The sequence below is a fragment of the Neolamprologus multifasciatus genome, chromosome 5 (assembly GCF_963576455.1).
Source record: "Neolamprologus multifasciatus chromosome 5, fNeoMul1.2, whole genome shotgun sequence".
Taxonomy (NCBI): Eukaryota; Metazoa; Chordata; class Actinopteri; order Cichliformes; family Cichlidae; genus Neolamprologus; species Neolamprologus multifasciatus.
Genome location: NC_140443.1, coordinates 2,726,443 through 2,750,190, shown reverse-complemented (window position 1 = coordinate 2,750,190; position 23,748 = coordinate 2,726,443). Strand labels below are relative to the sequence as shown.

Genomic DNA, 23,748 nt, shown 5'->3' with positions numbered 1-23,748 from the left:
ATGCTCAGTGGAAAGGCATTGAGGAGGGTCTGACCTCCATCCACATACAAGCTGTTATAGCAGACAGTAGCCTGCAAGATGTTATAGACACTATTGAAAGTAGACAGTTATTACAGACAGTCGTATGCTGGCATTGGGCAGTTTCACCTCTGATAAACAGCATCATCTGTAAGTAATATTGTTTGTTATCACTGAGACTACTTGTGTGCAGTGTTGGTCAAGTTACTTGAAAAAAGTAATCAGTAACTAATTACTGATTACCTCCCCCAAAAAAGTAATCCTGTTACTTTACTGATTACTTATTTTCAAAAGTAATTAGTTACTTAGTTACTTTTTAAAAACAGGATTTACAGCCTGAATAGGTGATAAAGTGATAGATCTTTCAGCCCAATTCTACTTTTTCTACATAATCATCATACAAAATGTAATCAAATGGAAAAGTCTCTTTTTAAAACTTGTTTTATTAGTTTTAATCTTTTAACTTTATGCATCAAGCAAACATTTAATTATATGCAACATTCTCTGACTGGAAGAAATTAGTTTAACATTTAAACCTATTTTCTGCACATTCCAGCACATAAAATAAAATATTTTGTGTGTTTACACTCAGTCTTTCAAATAGATCCAAGTAAAACACAGCAGAAAATAAATAAAGACAAAGACTAGCGGTCCTGTTGCTCTATTTTCACCTGTAAAGCAGGCGGATGTTTGCCCTGGTGTTTTACTGCTTTAAAGTGTTTTAGTTTCTTTATATGAGGTTTGAACCTACAGGGGGCAGCAGGTACCCAGCACAGAAACTAAAACCATGAACTGAAGTGTGCACGGTCAACAGCGTGGATTTCACACACATAAAAGAGCTGATAGTGGATTATGCTGCTCATTTACAGTGACTGATTTATTCTAACTCACATTTTCACTACTTTACTCTTACAGTCCAAAAACAGGTCATTTGGTTCATCTGCTGCAGCTGTTACTTAGTGTGTTTGAATTAGTTACTAATTCTAATCTAAACTTGAACTAAACCATCAAAACACCAGAAACATGTTTACTGTGAGCTACAAATTCTCTGCTGCCTTTACAGAAACTTGCTGCTATAAACCAGCCTAAAGTTTAACATGAGGCACAACTTCAAACTGATTAAAGACTTATTTCTTTTGTTAGAAGAAGAAAGATGCTGAACATCTGTTTATGTTATGTGTCACTAAATGGACAAAAGAAGGCTTTTTATCGCAGGAACGTTTCCCTACCTTGAGGATTTCTCCGTCGGCGTAAAGCACATATATGGTCACCTCGATGTTCTTCTGAACGCTTTTCCCTCCCCTCTCAAAATCTCCTCGCTCCAGTGTCAGGTACAGGTCGTTACGGATGTCACCTGGACCAGCAGAGACATGTTAATACAGACTAATATGTATCAAACACCAGCGCACATGGTTGTTTTATTTGTGAAGATGCAACAAAGATGCAAACGTCCGTAATCTCGAAGCAGGCGCGTGTGTCGCTGACACACATAAGACTAACGACCTGTGTGGACGTGTGTGGACTCATTTATCACTCCCCGCTCGTCCTCATAGAGGAGGTGTCACCTTTAATGTATAAAGATGGGAGTTAAGCACTCACTCCATCACTGCCTGAGGGGAGCAGTGGTTAATGTCTGTGAAAGACACTGGTGCCTGTGGGGTGTGCAGCCCTGCTGTTTTCTTCCTGTTTGCTGTAGAGAGAAGCTTAATGTTCATTTGTTTACCTGTTAAGCTCATCATCATTAAGAGTATTCACCAATGAGAGCAACACAGCAGGTTCATGAGCTGGACTATGAAGCTGCTCGACTCGTGTCCTTTATTTCTAAAGGCGAAAGTTAAATACAAAGCAAATGATTGGCTTGCAGGGCTGCTAAAAAAGGAGGACCTGATGTGGTACAGATGAATCTATGATAATGATGATGTATTCAAAGCACTTCTTGTAATTATGTAAAGATTAACTCCTGACAGCTGGCACGACGGGGTAAAAGCTTTGAATAATTTCAGGCAGGCTGTAAGAATGTTGCTTTTAGAGGAACTGCAGTTTTTTGCCCTCAGCTCCATTTTTCAGCCCTGCCTATTGAAGAGCAACAGACATTTCTGCAGCTCTAAAACATGGCAGCTCACATCATAACTATCTCACCGGTCAAACAGCACCACAGACCAGAGGAGAAATGATATTTGCATAAATGAATTAACAGGAGACTGTGGAGATCATAGCACTTTAGCTTTAGCAGCAGTGTTTGGTATTTCTGCTAAATCTAAAAAGTAAGCATGAATGTGGGACAGGTAAGGTTTCTTTAACCGAATGAAGCTGCAAGCAGTGGATACAAAGAGTAAACAGTGAGATGTTTTTTGTATGTAAATCCAGCTGCTGCCTGGATGTGATATCAGGCTGCTGCAGCATTCACACACAAACACACACTTGTCCATCTTTGTGGTTTCTTTATCAGGCTGCAGCCAGTTGGAAAAAGGAGGCATAAAACCTAAAATCCAGATATGGAAATAAAAGTTTTCTCAAACATAAAAATGTAAAATCTTTGTGTCAGCTGCAAATTTATGAGAGAAAACTTAAGGAACTATAATATTTTACTTTTCAAAGTGAAGTTGGAAACAAATTCACATATTTAAACTCCACAGTGCACCAAGAAAACCTCCAACATGGTCTAAAGAAGAGTCTATGAGACCCTCAAAGTGAGACATCACGATATATTTTTTATTTTCACTTTTTTTGCTTTCTCTAAGATTTACCAAACATTTGCCATTTTTATTTTCTTTTGCCAGATTTTTTCGGCCCCCTGGTTCTTACTTCCTCCAGAAGCTACTGCACTGTGTGTGCATCTGCTCACAGCACAACAGCAATGATTTCTAAAGGTCTGATTAACACTCGACATTTGTCGAGAAAACCATACATTTCATTTTCCATGTTCTGTTCAACAACACGATCACTACCTTATTGTGGTGGAGATTTATATATATATATATATATATATTTAATATATTATATATAATATATATATATATATATAGATATATATATAGGGCTGCCACGATTAGTCGACTATCAAAATCATCGACGACTGATTTAATAGTCGACGCGTCGTTTGAAGCTTTGTAAGATCACAAAAGACGCAGGAATAAGTAGTAGGATTTAAGAGTGTAATAACGGACTGAAACAGAAGATGGCAGCACTGCATGTACAAGGATGCCAGCTGCCGTTAAACCCCGAAGAAGAAGAAGCTGTGTCCCAGAATTCATAGCGCAGCCCTGCTCAGTTTCCAACAATGGCGGCAGCTAGTTAGTTTTAATATTACTCTTATTATTCTTTCTGGGTCATAAAATAAACGTTTAACATATTTTCAGGCGAGAATGTAGCTGTGTAAACCTCAAATATCTGCTCAGTTTATCAAGACACCACATATTTTCAAAAGCACTCCGACGTTTTCGCAGACGTCTGTTACCCACTAGCTCGATAGCTAGCCGGGGGCTAGGCTAACTAGAGCCGTGAGAACACCGGACTGCCGGCAAATCGTTTTCAAACCCACCGCCGTCTTTCGCTACTCAGGTTAAACATGATATATAAGTCACTTAGATAACTTAAAAATGTTATTGTTTGGCTTTTTTCAGTATTTTATTTGTTCCTGAGTAAATCGGCTGAGTTTATTAAACTTCACCGAAACAATCTGCACATTTCATTAAAATTTAATAAACTACCATTTTGTCTTTATTTTTAGTTAGCACATACCTTAAACACTTCAAACTGTAAGCTAGTGATAGTTATATAAGAGCAGATGCTGCTGGTGCAATAAGTCCATTTTACTACAATAGATGCATGATCTGATTAGTCGACTAATAGCAAAAATAATCGGTGACTAGTCGACTATCAAAATAATCGTTTGTGGCAGCCCTATATATATATATATATATATATATATATATATATATATATATATTTACTTATTTATTTATTTTCAGGGGTGGGGGGAATTGCCCCAGCCAGAGTCTCCCATGGCAAATCATTTGAATCACTCTTTGTCTGGTTCCTCACCCAGGACCAGATAGTTCGAGCTCCAGTCTCCTGCAGAGGGGCTGGACTAAATGATGTCACTCCTCTGGGGCAGATAAGAGCTAAGACTGATAAATAAATGAGCGTGAATGCCTAACACGTCTCTGACAGCAGGCAGTGCACTTGTTGAGAAGATTGAATTATCTTTTACACACCGACACAGCCGACAGAAACAGCTGCGAAGCTGTACAACAAGACATTAAATCATCAAAGTGACTTAAGCTAAGTACTGCTGAAAGAGATTTGCACACTTATAAAAAATACATCTGTGGACTTAAATATCTACAAGCCTGTAACTCAGTTTATTGGGTTATTAAATAATAACACATTTACAGCTTTGAAGGACTTCACAAACATTTTAACATATTACAGGAGGAGAAGCTCCACTGTAATGAAAATGAAGTCAGTGGAGAGATGCAAACTGGCACATTCGGTCTCCCTGTAATTGATTTATAGCTTTCAGAAGAGGAAGCTAACACAGGAATATCAGAAAGCGGGTCCAATTCTGGGAAACTGTTTACTTCGACCAATGCTTTGGAGACGTTCCTGCTGGAAAAACCAGATTCACTCCTTTGTTGCTCCCATGTAGGAATCTAAATTAAGCAGCAGCCCGGCAGGAGCGCAGATCAGCTTCTGTGGTTCTGTCCATCTGTCCAGCCTTGAAGTCACTTGTTTATTTTCAGGGATCCTGGACCTCAAATCTAAATCTTCTTTCTTTGTTTGGAACTTGGACATTGATCCAAAGGCCTCTTTGAAAGCCAAACAAAGCTTTTGAAGATTTTTATAGCTGCAAGAAATAAAACTGTTTACAAAATGCCTGCTTGAGAAGAACGCCTGCAACACTGCACCTTTTCTCTGCGCTTCAGCTCAACAGGTACGTGTGTTTGCTCCCTTCTTCAAAAGCAGAAGGTAGAGATATACAAAAACCCGCCCAGACATTCAGCACTTTTTCTATTCCTGTCTGACCCGTTTACATGATTCAACCTGAATTGTTGTTTTTATTTATTTTACGTGTTATTCATGGAGTCCATCTCTGCTGTGTGCTTACGTAAGCTAAGAATAGAAGTGTTGAGGTGGACAGCCCGCTGCACTGTGATGTTTAGGCCTACATGAAGCTGGATACGTGACTCACCGGGCATGATGACATCTGGGAATCCCAGTTTGCGTGTGATGGCCACCCCCCTGCTGAAAATGAGCGGGTTTTCTCTGCGGACCTGCTCCATGTCGCCCCTCAGCAGCTGCAGGGAGATGATCAGCCCTGCAGGATGTGAAGGGGAAGAAATGGGAACGAGTGGGTTGACAGAAAAAGAAGATGGATGAAAAGCGAAGGAAGAAGACAGAAAAAAGTGCCCTATTTAAAAAGCACAGCCTTCAGGCCACACATAAAATTCAGATAAACTTAAAGTCTAAACAGAGTTTTGAAGCTGCAGAGCTCGTTTGATCTCCCCAGAATCAGAACAAACATTTCAATGCATGCTAAACGTTTCCAGCAGACTCAGCCTGTTAGTCTGGGTTCATCTCTTCACCTGAAAACAAAAGTTTGCTGCTGGATTATGTTTTATTTAAAGACACATATCTGTGCGGGGTCATGGGAGTTCACAGACTTTAACACTGGGGCAGAGGAGAGTCCTCCACAGTGACACCAATTAATATGATTTCCCCGCTGATGTCAGTGTGATGACTTGCATCAGTCAGACGCTCTAATCTAAATAATTTGCTCCTGGGAACTCTGAGGTTTTCGTTCAGTGTTCCTGAAATGCCGGCTGACTCATCAGCGATGAAATAAAACGAGTCACAAGTGCTGCAGGACTAAAATCTGCTCCTGCACTCTGTGCTTTGACAGAAGTAATAAAGTGACTGGAAGAAACGGTCCACACAGAACATCAGCGGGCTGGAGCAATAACTGAGTGCTAGAAATTGCCTCCACCCTCGGCTGCTGTGTTCACAAAAACACCACCGCGCTGCTAATGCTGCAGGGTAACCCTGCAAGGATAACTTATCTGCTTCTGGGTTTTGTGGCCAAAAGAATTCACCTGGACAAAAAAATCCAGTAGGACAATAAATTGTGCTCCGATATATGTGTAGCAAGCCTGCTGTGTTGTTTGGGTGTTGATTGCTAACCTTTATGCCTCCTCTCTTACCATAGCTGGGTTGCCCGTCATTTCCAGTGGAGTGAGGGCACAGATGCTGCACTCAGCGATCAATCAGGCCTACAGTGTAAGAGCTGGGGAGGAGAGCAGCTCAGTCTCTCTATGGGTGAGACGTACAGTAGCCTTAGCCGTGTGTTGTGTTTTAATTATGTCAAGCTCCCAGTGAGTAACTGTGACCTCCTGTTTGCAGAGTGGGTTTTTTTCTTCTTTTGTGTTGTTGAGGTGCAGATTCTTCATTTTTATTTCCAATCTCCCAACATTATCTGTTTGTTGATGCTTTTCTTTTATTTCTGGATTATTTAGGGTGTAGAGGCGAAGACAAATCTTTAAGGTAGAGCTTTTAATACAATCAGGATTGAGTTTGTAATGTTTTTCACCTTTTCTTTCACATGGATACTCTACAGTTACTCCCCTCATCCTGTAGGCCAGCGGTCCCCACAGACCGGTTTATACCCGACAATATTTTCACAGACCGGCCATTAAGGTGTCATAAATAGAACAAAATAAAACCCGTATGCCAAAAAAAGAAGATTTATTCATTACACGGGGAAAGACCGAAGGAAACCAAGTTAACAGTAAAAACCGATAAAAACCCTGACAACTATAAATTCACACCGGAGCCTCCACTCTCGCAGCCCAGTACCAAACGACTCATGGACTGGTACCAGTCTGTGGCCTGGTTGGGAACCGCTGCTCTACTGTTACTCCCCTCATCCTGTAGCCCGTTTCAGGGAACATAACAGTTTAGGGGCTTGTCCGGGAATCAGACCCAGAAAAGTATGCATGAAAGAAAGTGGAGATCTTTGAGATATTAACAAGTTATTTATTCTTAAATGTAACTATGAGCTTCAGTATTTGTATTTAGCATAAATCAGAGATGTGCTCTTTATCCCACACTCAGTTTGTTGGGGTCCGATCATCCAAACTCAGGGTACACAAACACGTGGTTTCTCCTACCGTAGTTGGTGCTGGGTGCCGTGTATTTGGTGCTGGACTTGCGGATGATGTTCTCGTGGATCTGGTACCATTCATTCTCATTGTTACACCTGGAGAGCAACAAAAAACAATCATGTCCTATAAAGGATAACAATATATTTGTAACTTGTGTTTTTATACAACAAAAGTTCAGTTGGATATAATGGACTTTTGAAATCTAGTTATTTTGCCAGTTATTTTGGGGTGTACGTGCCATCAATCATTGCAATTATGATACAAAATATAAAATTGGGGCGTGGTCTACGGGTGGATGCTGGGGTGGTGAGGTGAGGTAGCAAGGCAGAGCAGCAGCGCTGACATGTCAGAGGAAGGGAGGGGAAATTTTGGAGCTTAAATACACGGATAAATTGGAACAGGTCTTCGTTGGTCTCTACAGCAAATCAGCTGTCTCCATCTCTCCCGCTCTGTGGTCTGTTCTCCTGTCGCACCAAACATCTGTCCTCTGAATCTTCTCTTCTTCTGCATGGAGATCGAACTTCATCATATTCATTTCAGATCCCATCCATCCCGCTCACTCCCAGTGTGGATCTTTATCTCTTCAGCCGGGCCTCCTGTCTTTTTGTCGGTGTCATCATCTCCAAACGACACATGGCAGCAGGTTCACTACCATCTTGTAGGCTTCCCTTTCACTCCTGCTGCTACTCCAAAAATGCAACAAAACATTTGTCTGTGTGCAGATCATCTTCACCTGGGCTTCATCGCTGGTATCTTGACAAACCCACTCTCCAATTCGAGTGCCAACCTGCCGCATTTTTGTGGAAATGCATCTTTGGTTCTGTGGTTTTGTTGGAAAATGTAACATCTCTGTTTGTATTGCACACTAGAGACTGCTGCTCTCGGCCAAATCATACATTTCTTTTTTTTTGTTTCATAAAGGGAAAACAGTTTTTAGATTAGACCAAAGGTCAGATTAAACAACCGTCTTTGAGCCATTTAGAGGTCAGGAAATTGCATTTTCACAGTTTTACAGATTGCCTGATTAATCAAGGAAACAACAGGAGGAAAAAGAAAAAGAGCAGTAACTAGCAGACCTATTTGCAGATAATACAGTGGATGAGCCACACTGTGTCAAGCAGCTGGATTTTTGTATTAACATAAAATAGCCCCGTCCAATAAAACAACTCGCTCGTTCCACTCTTAATTTACTCGTCTTTCTTCAGAGTGAACGTGTGGATCTACATTTTCCTCGGCTGATTCTCACAAACTGATGATTTCGGTCCCGTTAACGTCACACGATGCTGCAACACACGCCTGAAAAGGAGACGTCAAACCGACCGAGCAGTTCAGCTAAGAGTGAGGCATCAAACACACACACCACACACTCCTGGTGCCTATGGTACAACAACTTTTCTCCGTGCTCCTGGTACACTGTGCAGAAACACCTTGCCACACACACACACACATGCACACAGACACACACACGCACGCAGACACACACACGCACGCAGACACACACACACACACACACACACACGCAGACAGACACACACACACACGCACAGAGACACACTTGCACGCACGCAGACACACACACGCAGACACACACACACACAGACACGCACACAGACACACACACGCACGCAGACACACACACGCACGCAGACACACACACGCACGCAGACACACACACGCAGACAGACACACACACAGACACACACCCACACACACACACACACGCACGCAGACACACACACACACACACACACACACGCAGACACACACACACACGCAGACACACGCACACACACACACACACACACACACACACGCACGCAGACACACACACACACGCACGCAGACACACACCACACGCAGACACACGCACACACACACACACACACACACACACGCACGCAGACACACACACACACACACGCAGACACACACACACGCAGACACACGCACACACACACACACACACACACACAGACACACACACAGACACACACACACACGCACGCAGACACACACACACACACGCACGCAGACACACACACACACGCAGACACACGCACACACACACACACACGCATACAGACACACACAGACACACGCAGACACACGCACACACACACACACACACACACACACACACACGCACGCAGACACACACACACACACGCACGCAGACACACACACACACGCAGACACACGCACACACACACACACACACACGCACGCAGACACACACACACACACACACACGCAGACACACACCACGCAGACACACGCACACACACACACACACACACAAACACACACAGACACACACACACACACGCACGCAGACACACACACACACGCACGCAGACACACACACACACGCAGACACGCACACACACACACACACACACGCATACAGACACACACAGACACACACGCAGACACACGCACACACACACACACACCAACACACACACAACACGCACAGCAGAACACACACCGCACACACACACACCAACACACACACACACGCACGCAACACCACACACACACGCAACACACACACACACACCCACACACACACCACACAACACACACCACACACACACGCAACACACACACACCAGACAACGCCACACACACACACACACACACAGACACACACACACACACACACACACACACAGACACACACACACTGTGCTGCTGTGCAGCCTCTCTCTCTTCTTCTTTACTCAGCACGACATCAGAGAGAAATACAAATAAGGAAAGGAGAGAAAGAGGCTGGTGGTGAGAGATAAGAACAGAAGTAAAGCTATAAATAAAAATGGCTAGCTCGCTGATCTTTAACCTCTCCTCTTCCTCTCTCTGACCTTTTCTCTCAGCCCAGAAATATTTAGAGTCGGACAAAATGATTTTCCAAAAAGAAAATATCATCTTGTTTACTTTTTAAATATTTCGTTAAGAATCCCTTACAGGTACCGACCTTCTCCAGTTTCCTCCTTTGTAACTCTGCCAGCTTCTGACTGCAGCTGTGTTTAGCTGTTGCTTCTTCCTGCCTTTAGTTTTCTCCTCAGTAAATGAAATGCTGGCAGGTTTGAGATCAGCTGATTCTTTACCTCCCTAAACCCATCTGTCCAATGAAGTGCCAGCTACTAAACCTGAGATCTGTACACTTCATTCAGGATTCATATGTCTGCTTATGTCTCCTGTCACATCATCGATCAACACCAGCGACTCATATCTGTGTCACTGCTTCACCACAGGTTCGAGTCCTGTGCTGTGAGTCTAATCAGGCCTTTACTTGTGGTGAACCCTCAGTATTTTCTCTCGCCTCCTTATCTGCGAGCGCAGACACTTACGTGTACACTTTAAGGACAAAATCTTTCTCCTCTTTGAGCTCTGAGATGGTCTGCAGCACGTCGCTCATGGCCAGGACTGCACAGCCATACGGTCGACGGTACTGGACGTGCGGAGGACCCTTCTTACTGTCATTCAGCAGCATTCGACCTGTAACCAGAAGCGAGTGCGTCACATAATGAGAAAGGCTCATTTCAGGTTAATAAAGGTGCACATTATAAACCTGACAAAGTTATTCTGTTATTTCTGTTTCCACCTACATAACATAACTTACCTGTCCTGATAACTTGTGAGACAATATAGAGATCTCTCTTCATGTCTTTGTTACTCAGATCCTGAGAAAAGAAAAAATCATCATCATCATCCACCAGCTTCAGCTTTTCTTACAATTAAAGAAGGTTTGTGCTCCGAGTTTCTGTTCGTAACGTTTATGGACAGAATTCCGATGTGGAGCCAGGAGCTCCTGGATCACATCTTTTGCTGTTTTTTGCAGCTGATGGTGCTGCTGGTCCAGTCAGAGGTGATCTCCAGCTCCAGCTGGGGAGGTTTTGCAGCCAAATGCAACACAGTTGGAATGATAATTAACACTTCCACCTTGAGGCGCTGCTTCTCAGCAGGAAAATCGTGGTTTCTAACACTCCGGGAGAGGAATGATTTCCTGCCCCAAGTTAAGAAGTTCAAGTTTCTCTGGATCTTGTTCGTGAGTTGAGGAAGCTTGGAGCAGGAGACTGCCAGACAGACTGATGTGGATGCTGTACCACTCACTGAGCGGGCAGGTGAAGTTGTTATCGGTCGGTCTGTTTCTCACTTATGGCTCACGAGCTAAGAATAAGACTTCAGAGGAAATTAGCTTCTGACTGGGCTCAGCTTTAGAGATATTTAGTTTGAGGAGCTTCATGAAAATTAGCCAGTTGTTCAGGTGTCAGGAAACCCGAGGGCTCAGGACAGGCTGTAACGATCAGCTTGTCCTGGGTGTGCTGGGTTTGGGAAGGCCCTGGAAGAGCTGGAGGTGGCCCAGGGAGACTGCTGCATCAGTGGATTGTTTTATTAATTTGATAAATATGTGTGTAATTTAGACATATATGGACTGATTCCAGCTCGGGTTGAAACAGGAACGCTCAGATTTCAGTGAACGTCGGGAGCTTTAGTGCAGAAAAAATGCATCAAACGATCTGCAGACTGATTCTGCTGCAGAGCAACAGGGGCAATGCTTCCTCACTTTTAGATCCTCAGTTTTTCAACTGTTCCCTTCTTAAATTACACGAAACACCATCACTGCACCACGAGTTTCATTAAACGTGTGTGTTGTTGTTACCGTGAAGAGGGCACACAGCCGGTCCACCTTCTCTGGATTCTTAGGACCTCCATTCTTGTTCAGTCTCACCATGAACTTCTCACTGAAACAACACAATCAACGGTTGGTTAGTTTGAGTAAAAACGATGTCTTTCAGTGAGATCAGGTTGTCACTGCCTCTGTGCTGCTTTATCGCTGATATTTGACCTGAGAAAAGGAGACAAAGGAAACAGTTCGTGGCGTCTTTCTCCACTGATGCAACAACAGTTTTTTTATTCACAGACGCTGCCAGATAAAGCCACCTGTGAATAAAACTTAAAAAACTTCTGTTTTTCTTTAAATGTTCCTCATATCAGCCAGATGTCAACTGCACACGCTGCTCAAGCCTGAGGTTGAGAAGCTCTAACCGCTGGCAATTTACCCCCGGCGCCCTCTCTCCGTCTCCTCGAGGGATTTTTGAAAGAGACAGAAATTCCTTTGGATTTCTGCTCAAGCCTTTTCCCCGCGAGTACCAGCAGTGAGGAAACTCTAAAGCAGCATGTCTCAGCCTTTTTCGCTTCAGGGAACAGCAAAGTATCGTCTGCTGGTGTCAGCGACTCTGTTCTTTTAACCCATATTTATCCAGGGAAACGTGACGGAGCTGACGGGCCTTTGTTCAGCCACGTCGCGCCTCAGACACATTAGAAGATTTCTCAAATCATAAGTACGTCTGACAGGAGCGAGCTGCACATAAATCCACTGATACTCGCTGACTTACTGCCGTGTTCTTCTTGATGCCCGTCAGTCTTAAAGCAGGCAGGTCTTACATCACGCGAGGTCGCCTCAGGGCAGATGCCAGAAAATCGAGATGCGGAGGCACAGAACGGGAATCCAGATCGGGAATGATATATCGACATCAATCAACAATATCGATATACAAATATTAGCTGACAGGGATATTCAGCCGTATATATTTGGCTTTTGTGTTAAGCACAAACTAAAGTCTGAGTTTTTGGCTCACAGCGATTATTTATCCTCATCAATGAAAGTTTAATAAGCTGATCCACAGTCGTAAGCAGTGTTGGTCAAGTTACTTGAAAAAAGTAATCAGTAACTAATTACTGATTACTTCCCACAAAAAATAATCCCGTTACTTTCCTGATTACTTATTTTCAAAAGTAACTAATTACTTAGTTACTTAGTTACTTTTTAAAAACACGATTTACAACCTGAATAGGTGATAAAGTGATAGATCTTTCAGCCCAATTCTACTTTTTCTGCATAATCATCATACAAAATGTAATCAAATGGAAAAGTCTCTTTTTAAAACTTGTTTTATTAGTTTTAATCTTTTAACTTCATGCATCAAGCAATAATTAAATTATCTGCAACATTCTCTGACAGGAAGACATTAGTTTAACATTTAAACCTATTTTCTGCACATTCCAGCACATAAAATAAAATATTTTGTGTGTTTACACTCAGTCTTTCAAATAGATGCAAGTAAAACACAGCAGAAAATAAATAAAGTCAAAGACTAGCGGTCCTGTTGCTCTATTTTCATCTGTAAAGCAGGAGTGGGGTAGGCGGAGGGTTACCCTGGTGCAGGTGTGCAGCGGTCAGTGGAAGAATCCGCGAGTTTCTCTGTGAGTTTCCCATTACGTCGTAGCCACTCGGTGCTTGTTTGGAAGTTTAGGGTTTTTTCGCTGTAAAAAGAAGTTTTCTTCCCACGCACAACGGACACTAATGTTTTTGTCACTTTTTATGGAATCAAACTCAAAGTAAGGTCAGTACTTCCACGCTTTAAACGCTGCACGCTCATACTCTCTCTGCACTCGATATATGATCCATTGTTGATCTGCACACAGCTGTTGTCACGAACGTCGCACTCGCTTACGTCACTGTCATGAGACATTCTCGCAAAAAAAATCACGGTTTTAGTAACGCAGTAACGCAGCGTTCCTACGGGAAAGTAACGGTAATCTAATTACCATTTTTGCAATAGTAATCCCTTACTTTACTCGTTACTTAAAAAAAGTAATCGGATTACTTTCCCGACGTCTTTATGACAGAAACAAGGAAACAGTTTTATCTTATGAGCTTCATGAACAGTCCTAGAGTCTGTAATGAACTGAGAGTTACATTTAAAAGCATGTTAGATAATTAGATACGAGTCAACATATTCCTGCCACAGTCATGCCTGTTTAGGAAAATGATAAACGTGTGACCAAGGTTATATTTTAGCTTCTGATGTTTTTACAGCACAGCAGAGAAGTCTGAGTCTGGATGCCTCCAACAAAACGGTCCGGCTCTTCGACTGCCAGCCAGAAAATCTCAATCCACGATCTTCTCCTGGTGGAGTTTCTGAACTCGGTTCAGTCAGCGAAATCCTTTTTTTCTGCCTTCAAAAACTGCTTGAGCAGCTGCCACTTCTGAGAGCACTTACCCACCTAATGAGGCCTTCATCTCTCCATCTCCATCCGCTGCACTTCTCTGTATTTCCCATTTGCTTCATGCACCTACAGACTTATGGGCATGGAAGATGGAGCAGCGAGGGCCTGATTTTCTCTGTTCCTTTATCTGCTCAAGTTCGGCTTGTACCTCAATTTTAAAATGCATAGGACAAAGTTTCCTGCAAATTAATAAGTGTAAGAAGTAGAAGAGCGATGGAGAAAGTGTTCCTCGTTCTTTTGGACAAGACCGAGCTGAGAAAAATCAGAGGACGAACGCTCTGACAGTCGGTCCTGGGCAAAATGGTTTATGAGGCAATGCATTAGAGTATTATCTACTCTTGTTTTATTACTTTTTCAACTGAAGCCATCACTTCGTTAGCACTGTTAAGTAAAACCCTTCCCTGTTTAATATGTTGCCTCCATTCCTGGTTCCTTTTCTTTAGACAACAGAGGAAAATGAAAGCAGCGATTCTCAGTGAGTCAGTCTTTCTCTGAGCTGCAGTCCTGCGTCAGTGTTCAGCACACGTAGCGAGGTGGCAGAGACAATGGCCTTTACGTCGGGAAACTTCTCTGCAGCGGTGATAATAAGGGTCGGCTGAAGAGCTCGACTTCAGACGCACCTGCTTCAAACACTGAGGTGAGCAATGCTCAGAAATGCTCAGAAATGCCACGGCTGGCTTTCAGCTCAGGTAAAGACAACAGAATGAAGGAATGAAGATGCTGACTTTGCAGGGAAGTGAAGCGATTACATTGGAAGGTAAATCACAGAGTAGATGCACATGTTGCCACCTGTGCAATAGATTGTTGTAACAACATAAATCATAATATAAACTCAAAAAATGCAAATTCTAGTTTTTACATGATCTTATTTCCTTTAAAATGTTTGAGCGCATGGAGTGAAAGCTGCGAGTGATCAGGATGACACGTTGAGCTACGTCGTCCCAGTTCACGGGTCTAATGAAGTGCCGGTGCTCTGCATCCTCCTGTACGCTCGATTCACTCAACGCTCACAAATTTCTGCCATATTTGTTTGAAGTGAGGAGTTCAGAGCCTTGATGACAAACTAAAACTATTTTCTGCTGCTGTAATAAATCATCTCAAACAGAGATGGACCGATCCAATATTACATATCGGTCTGATACTGACCTAAATTACTGGATCGGATATCGGAGAGAAATAAAAAATGTAATCCGATCCATTAAATATCACGAAAGCACCTCACAAAACTTGCAACTCGCCTCATAACCTCAGCAGTTGGAGCAGTGTGGTCACGTGATAGAGCGGCTGTGGCGGGGACCTGTCGGTGGTCTGGTTGAGCATTTGGAGCTTCGCTACTAACCCGGCATTTCATCCATGATGGTGATTTTTCGTTTTTATGGGCCAATATTTTTTTGTTTGTTTGTTTTTGTTTTTTGGTAATGGTATAAACAATGAAAGGTGGTGGATTGGCCAATTGGTCATGATCCACTCTGGGCTGACTCAATTACAGCCGAGGAGGTCGAACTTTAAATTTCCGTATTTAGGTGTAAAGAAACGCGGATCAGCCCGAACTTCAGCAAAAATTAAAAAAAAAAGCAAAACGACACAAAGCTGGAGTTAATCTGTGTCTTTACGCTGCACAGCTGCCTCTTCTTCTCTCATTCTGTCTCCCTCCCTCTCCTGCTGCTACTTCAATCATGAAACTGATCAATGATCAGCTGATCGGCTTTTGTGTCGCGAGTCCGTCTCTCGTTTGTTTATCGCCCACTTTGCACCAGAAAGAGGAAACCAGCGGCTGAACAACAGCAGCACTATTAAGCTTGATAAGCTGTTGTTAGAATTTATTTAATATTATTTCTACACCAGGATCTTTTTCTACGCAGCTGACGTAACTGTGCAGGGGCGGATCTAGCAAAGTTTAGCCAGGGGGGCCGATAGGGCATGAACAGGGAAAAGGGGGCACAAAGACATACTTTTCTTTCTTATTCTCATTTAAAATGTTCAGCTTTTAATAAATAATTATCTGAATCTTACACCCAAAGTTTTAATCTGATGTAAAATGTATAGAAGTCCATTACTGTATATAGTAACTGTTAAGTCTAATATACCCTAGTAAGCTATAGTACTTTTTCCTTTGGGAAGATACCATCTGTGCAGTCTGCAGTTCTGTTGAAGACAGATGTTGAATCTATTTAATATCCTTGAAAAATAATTAATTTCTGTGCATTTTTTTTCACACTGCATCAAATTAAAGTTGATTACGTCGATTAAGCATCATGAGGTGGAGGGTGGTTCCCTATTTTCTTTTTGCTGGGAGTTTGCAACCCTATTAGTTAGGTTGCTTAATATTTACGCTAAGTACTCTTTAAAATACCAGAATAGGGAGGATTGTGCAGGTTTAACTTTATTAGATTGATCAGTTTGCTGAACTATGAAATATTTTTTTGCATACAGGTTTAACAGAATAGCTTTAGTGTTATTTATTTAAACCTGAGTATAAACTTATACAAAAAGCAGCAAGATATTAAAACAGTTTTATTGATTAAAAACACACTATATCGGATTCATATCGGTATCGGCAGATATCCAAATTTATGATATCGGTATCGGACATAAAAAAAGTGGTATCTCTAATCTCAAACATGAGCTGTTGGCTGACGATGTGTTCACACACCAATCGTTAGAAAGTCTCTAACTGAACTTCCTCATTAACATAAACGGCCCAACTTAATGTGTTTTCTGGTAAATACAGTATCTCATTATAGAACATTGTTCCTCATACAGTCTTTATTACTCAGCAGATTACCCCCCACCACATTTGATAAGACTCTGAGGTTATAGCTAGTAGTGTAAGGTAATACGCAAACAACAACGAGGACCCACAAATCCCTACAACACAGACACACACTACGTCTGGCTCTTTAAATGGAACAATTTATTCTAATCCCCCAGAGACACTGTGGGCCAAACAAATACAACAAAAGACAATAAATATGTATTTCTCCTCAAACATGTGGGGGTGAGGAGGCACAAAGAAAGAGTGAGATATGGGTTTTACATTCAGCCCTAAATCCTGTTTTTATTTCTTTAAATATTGTTGCTGGTTGTTTTTTCATTCAGAGTTTGATTCAAGGAAGAAAACAATGATATAATCGACAAAATAAGAACATTTTATTTGTTTATATGTTATGTAGGAAGAAGACGGCGTGTTCTTCCCTCATATTTATGTTTGTGGTGCTGAGGCAGGTTATTGGGCTGCTAGTTGATGGGACCGGTCCCTTCTGGGGATCCTTGGGGATTAAGAGTGTCCAGCTTCTCAGTTAGCCATTCTCATCAATTAGCAGCTGGTTCAGAAAAGCATTAGAATGTCATTCAGACTGAAGAAGTGTAGTCGGATGATAACAAAGAGAGAGAAGGTAGTCAGAACTGAGGGGCTCGAACTACCAGAAGGCAACATTGCAGACATAGAGCACAGTTACAAGTACCTGGGGTCCCGCAGGCAAATGGGAACCATGAAGAGGCCGCTAGGAAAGCTGCAACCACCAAGGAGGAGATAGAAGCCACTGACATCAAGACAAGGAAGCTCCTGACCATGCGAAAGGAAGGGGGCTGGGGACTGGTGAGTGTCAGCACCACGGTCCAGGATGAGACAACAAATATCCACGAATACATCAGTAAGATGGGCCCAACGGACCGCGTGCTCAGTGAATACCTCAGGCAGCAGAAACCCAAGAAAGAGGAGGAAGAGGAGGCACCATCATGGAAGGACAGGCCCCTGCACAGTATGTACCACCGGCAGATAGAGGAGGTGGCTGATACCCAGAAATCCTACCAGTGGCTGGACAAAGCTGGACTGAAAGATAGCACAGAGGCACTAATCATGGCAGCACAGGAACAAGCTCTGAGTACAAGCTCCATAGAGGCTGGGGTCTATCACACCAGGCAAGACCCCAGGTGCAGGCTGTGTAAAGATGCCCCAGAGACAATCCAGCTCATAACAGCAGGGTTGTAAGATGCTAGCAGGCAAGGCATACATGGAACGCCATAACCAAGTGGCCGGCATAGTGTACAGGAACATCTGTGCTGAGTATGGCCTGGAAGTCCCGAGGTCAAAATGCTAAGATCCTGTGTGAGTTCCAAACACAGACTGACAAAATAGCATTGTAGCAATAGATGCAGTGATCCCGAATGATAGCAACATCAGTCAGAAGGAACACAAGTAGCTGGAGAAGCACCAAGAGTTCAGAGAAGAGGCACTCACCAAACTAGGCGAGTGGCTCCAGCAGATCCCAGGAACAACATCCAGGATCTCTGTCCAGAAGAGCAGAGTCCTAGGAACAGCAAAGACACTGCGCAGAACCATCAAGCTTCCAAGCCTCAGGCAGAGGACCAGAGCTTCAAGGATAAAGACCGCCCACATCAGCAAGAGGGGAATTTTTATCCACTGAAGTTATTTGTAACTATCCCTTTGGGTGGCAGCAGGAACAATGTGAATGAATCATACACATGACAAAGACTATTCACTCAGAGGAGGAGAAACACACACACACACACACACGGCTGAATTATTAACTTTATCGCTGCATCAATATGAAAGAGGGAAGATAAACAATGCAGATGCAATCAGAAGATGTCCTGACCTATCCGAACTCATCCCAGCACACAGATGTGGATACTTGCATGCATATGCAGACATAAGCTGCTGTACTGCACATATATGTACGCATGCATGCACTTGTGGGCTTGCAGTAACCCACACACACACACACATATACACTTTATGGAAATCCATTACTATTTCCACACCACTGACATTCAGTCTAAATATAAACATACTGTACAGGCAGACGAGTCTCAGCTCAGGAGAAACAGCACTCACAGCCAGGACGACCTTTGCTTATCCAAAGGAAATTGTCCAAACACACGTTAATAAAAATCAGATATTGAGGCCGCTACCACATCACTGCACCGCAGATACACTTCATGAGGAAGAACAGATTTTCACCTGTCAGGAGATCTAAACTGGAATCTTACTGCCTACTTTCACTTTCCTGCCAACATCAGGGACTTGGGAATGCGTCAGTCATGAGGATTTTCTCAATATCTGATAAGATTTTCTACTTCTATCTCCTACTGCTTAGTCGCCTTCCCCTGATGTACTGAGACCTTTTAGTTTAGTCTTTTTTTACTAGATCTATCACTGTGCTATGAGCTTTCTGTCCATAAAGCGTTAACAGGAATCAACCACTGTGTCTATAGATTTATTTTTATGTGAGAAAAGATGAATCAGGTGTATAAAAGTTGGAGATAACCTCGCGTCAGTCCCATGTTTGCGCACTCCTGTTTCTAAAGTCTGGTGAGTCGCTCGCTATCTTGGATCAGAGGCTGAGTCCTACATTACCTTAAATGTTACCAAGCTTCAAAAACAAGCTGTGGAAGTGACAGCGATGGACAGATGTTACGATGAGAGAAATCAGCTACAGGACAATCCTCTGACAGCTGGAGTAGTCCCAGCTGTCACACAAAGCAGCGTTTACATTTTTTTTCTGTAAATTTCTATTTTATCTGAGGGGTCTGCAGGCACCGACTCATTTCTGGAGCTGATTTCTTTTTTTGGTGAACTCGTCAGATCTGGAAACAAGTTTATTTAATGCAGTAATGACACAATCCTCTATCAGGAATTTAGGTGTCACCTTTGACTCGAGTCTCACATTGGATGGGCATGTGAAATCTCTGGTTCGGTCTTGTTTTTATCATTTAAGAAATGGGCTAAGCTAAGCCCGGTTTTTATCTCGCTCTGAACTGGAGATTGCTATACATGCATTTATTTCATCACGCTTGGATTATTGTAATTCGCTGTTATGTTGTCTAAGCAAAGGTTCTCTGGATCGTCTGCAGGTTGTGCAAAACGCTGCAGCGAGGCTTTTGACAAAATCCTCCAAGTCCTCACATGTGACACCGTTATTATCTCAGTTACACTTGGCTTCCTGTTACATTTAGAGTCGATTTTAAGATGCTGGTCTTGACCTACAGAGCTGTGCACGGACTGGCACCAGCCTACATCTTTGATCTGCTACAGCCCGATGTCCCAGCAGGTCTTTGAGGTCATCTGATCAGGGCTTACTTGCTATAAAAAATACTAAGAGGAGGACTAAGGGTGACAGAGCTTTTGCCACTGTGGCCCCGAGACTGTGGACTCTCTCCCCCAAACATTAAGAACTGTGGACTCAGTAGCTGTTTTTTAAAAAACAACTCAAAACTCACCTTTTAAAAACTGCTTTGGTTAATTTTTTGCCTGTTTTATTTTCTCTTTTTAAATCTTTTTATGACTTGTAATCTTATGTGCAGCACTTTGTGATTCTGTCTTGAAAGGTGCTATATAAATAAAAATTTATTTATTTATTTATTTACAAGAGGAAACACTGGTTCGAGACGGTGGATTCACTGAAATTACCACAACCACTCGCAGCCAGTTGCCATCTTCAAAGTGATACAATATGATAGTGAGAAAATATGTGAGTCTGCACTCTGTTTGTGTTAATACAGTGATTAACTCTAATAAGTCCAGACTGCATCTCATACACATGGAACAGAAACTCCTGTAAATTCCTGCAAAACTGTAAACTGATATGGATGCTCAAAAATCCTTTTATAGAGGAATATAAACAACGTACAAGGAGATGGAAACAATTCTGTCTTTTCCCCAAAGAGATGCGTTGCGCTCACTGTCACAGACTGACTCAGATTGTTTCCAACGTGTCGCCAATCTTTACATTTCTAAATTAGATCGAAATGATCGTTCTTCTGGCGACCAGCTGATCACTGCAATCTGCAACGAGGTTTCTGCTTTATTGGTGCTGTGGTATGATTCACAGCATTAATGCAACCCTTTATTCTTTTTCTGCAAAGTCACACAGACATCCAATTAATTAATATTCCTTCATCATTGTTGCATCGTCTGTATTATTATCAAACATGATAATTAAGACAAGTCATGCAGTAGAGCTGCCACAAACGATTATTTTGATAGTCGACTAGTCACCGATTATTTTTGCGATTAGTCGACTAATCAGATCATCATCCATTGGACGTAAAACGTACAACTTATTGCACCAGCAGCATCTGCTCTTATATAACTATTATTAGCTTACAGCTTTAAGTGTTTAAGGTATGTGCTAACTAAAATAAAGACAGATTTTATTAAGAGTTTATTAAATTTTAATGAAATTTGCAGATTGTTTCGGTGAAGTTTAATAAACTTCTTGCTATCTAAAATATAACAGGACACCGGAGTACATCTCACACTTCTGATAATCAGCTGTCCTGCTTGATGTTTATTCAGCTGTGTAAAAACTATAATTTTAATCTCAGCCACACAGATTTACTCAGGAACAAATAAAATACTAAAAAAAAAAGCCAAACAATAACATTTTTAAGTTATCTAAGTGACTTATATATCATGTTTAACCTGAGTAGCAAAAGACGGCGGTGGGTTTGAAAATGATCTGCCGGGAGTCCGGTGTTCTCACGGCTCTAGTTAGCCTAGCCCCCGGCTAGCTATCGAGCTAGTGGCTAACAGACGTCTCCGAAAACGTCGGAGCGCTTTTGAAAATATGTGGTGTCTTGGTAAACTGAGCAGATATTTGAGGTTTACACAGCTACATTCTCGCCTGAAAATATGTTAAACGTTTATTTTGTGACCCAGAAAGAATAATAAGAGTAATATTAAAACTAACTAGCTGCCGCCATTGTTGGAAACTGAGCTGGGCTGCGCTATGAATTCTGGGACACAGCTTCTTCTTCTTCGGGGTTTAACGGCAGCTGGCATCCTTGTACATGCAGTGCTGCCATCTTCTGTTTCAGTCCGTTATTACACTCTTAAATCCTACTACTTATTCCTGCGTCTTTTGTGATCTTACAAAGCTTCAAACGACGCGCCGACTATTAAATCAGTCGTCGACGATTTTAATAGTCGACTAATCGTGGCAGCCCTATCATGCAGTAATAGGTTTTTATGAAACCGCTTTAAACTGCAGAAAATACTTAAACTGGGGAATACATTAAAAGAGTAAAAAATATAAATAGAAAAAATAAAAGCACAATAAAAAAGAAACTTAAAAGAAAAGTTCACTTCACGTAAAGGAGGAATCTCTGATCACCCACTGTTCCCAGTATCTACTCCTCAATCTGGGACAGAGAAAAGCAAAAGCAGTGACTCACAACCTTCCAGTCAAAGCATTAATATCCAAACACATGACCCGGCTGAATTATCTTCTATTACTTTCATCAAATTCAGTAGAGGTGAAGCTATTTCAATTTAACGGCTGATTCACTGCATCACATTAAGCCAGTGATTCTGCACAGTCCTCTAACTACACCTTGCATATATTTACAGTATTATTTTAGATATTCAATCAACTCGCAAGTGACTCAGAATGAAACAGCCAATTTCCATGACTGCTATCATTACACAGAACCAGACACTCAACAGAGGAACAACAACCTGACGTTAAAGAAGCTGCTGATAAAAGAGGGCTGGGCTTCTTTGATTTGGTGTGAAGAAGACAAACGCGATGATGTCTCAGTGAGGATCCTGGGGTCATGCCTCACAGCATTAGTTCATTTTAATCACAGATGGGTATTAGTCAGCCCTCTCTCCTAAAATACGCCCCTCCCATACAAATACACTGCATTTCATAACTATATTGAGGGAAGACGTTGTTACGTTCCCCTGAGGGGTCTAGGCGGTGAGGGGGAAGTAACAAAAAGTGTCTGGGTCAGGAAAAGGAGTCAAGGAGGCAAAAGGGTTCAATTAAAGAGTTTTATTAAAGTAGCTCAACTAAAAGAGACGGACAAGCCGCTATCACCATTGAAGGAGAACAAACAAAACTCAAGCGTTGGTCAATAAAGTAAAAAGTAAGTCAAAAAGAGAGCAGCTCACCAGCTGCAAACACGGACACGCCCACACAGACAACTTCAGGAGGCGGCCCTGCTAGGGCCGTAACAATGTTTTGTTTTATGTTGTACTTGTTTGTAACATATGACAAACATGTTTCCAGTAAACAAACATGCTAAACATATTTTAGTAAGTAAGTGAGTAAATAAATTTTTTTACACTTTTTAAGACAAGAATCAGTCACAAAATGCTTCACTGAGGTATTAAAACAATGCAAACACAAATGTTTACTGAAGGATCCCACGATTAACGAGTGCAAAGAGAAGCTTGTTGACAGTGGACAGTTATGGCTGTACGTTCAGCCCATCTTAGTTTTCAGACGGGAACGTGGCACCACAAGAAGACCTCTATCTGCAAACATACGGATCCAGTTTGGAGATAAGGATGGAGAAGATGTGGAGGCCTCACCTCGTAATGCCACAACAGTAAAAGCCAAGATTTTAAACTGATTTTAAACGTAATGTAGGAATGTTTAGCTTATTTTAGAGTTTAGGAATGTGTTAGATAGGATATAGAATTGTGAGACACTGACACTGCCCTGGATATAAATAAAGGCCT

The 23,748-nt window shown here is 42.1% G+C and overlaps 1 protein-coding gene across 12 annotated transcripts in view; it reads right to left on the bottom strand.

The window, feature by feature from the left end:
* Window positions 1-23,748, bottom strand: part of LOC146517776 (dedicator of cytokinesis protein 3-like) — a 313,061-nt gene that overhangs the window by 63,248 nt on the left and 226,065 nt on the right. For all 12 annotated transcript variants that reach the window (XM_085160372.1, XM_085160374.1, XM_085160375.1 and 9 more), the window contains 6 exons: window positions 11,845-11,926; window positions 10,804-10,864; window positions 10,532-10,679; window positions 7,188-7,276; window positions 5,213-5,338; window positions 1,248-1,372 (listed from right to left, as the gene is read on the bottom strand). In XM_085160372.1, coding sequence (XP_085016498.1) covers window positions 1,248-1,372; window positions 5,213-5,338; window positions 7,188-7,276; window positions 10,532-10,679; window positions 10,804-10,864; window positions 11,845-11,926 — 631 coding nt within the window. The remainder of the gene's footprint in view (window positions 1-1,247; window positions 1,373-5,212; window positions 5,339-7,187; window positions 7,277-10,531; window positions 10,680-10,803; window positions 10,865-11,844; window positions 11,927-23,748) is intronic.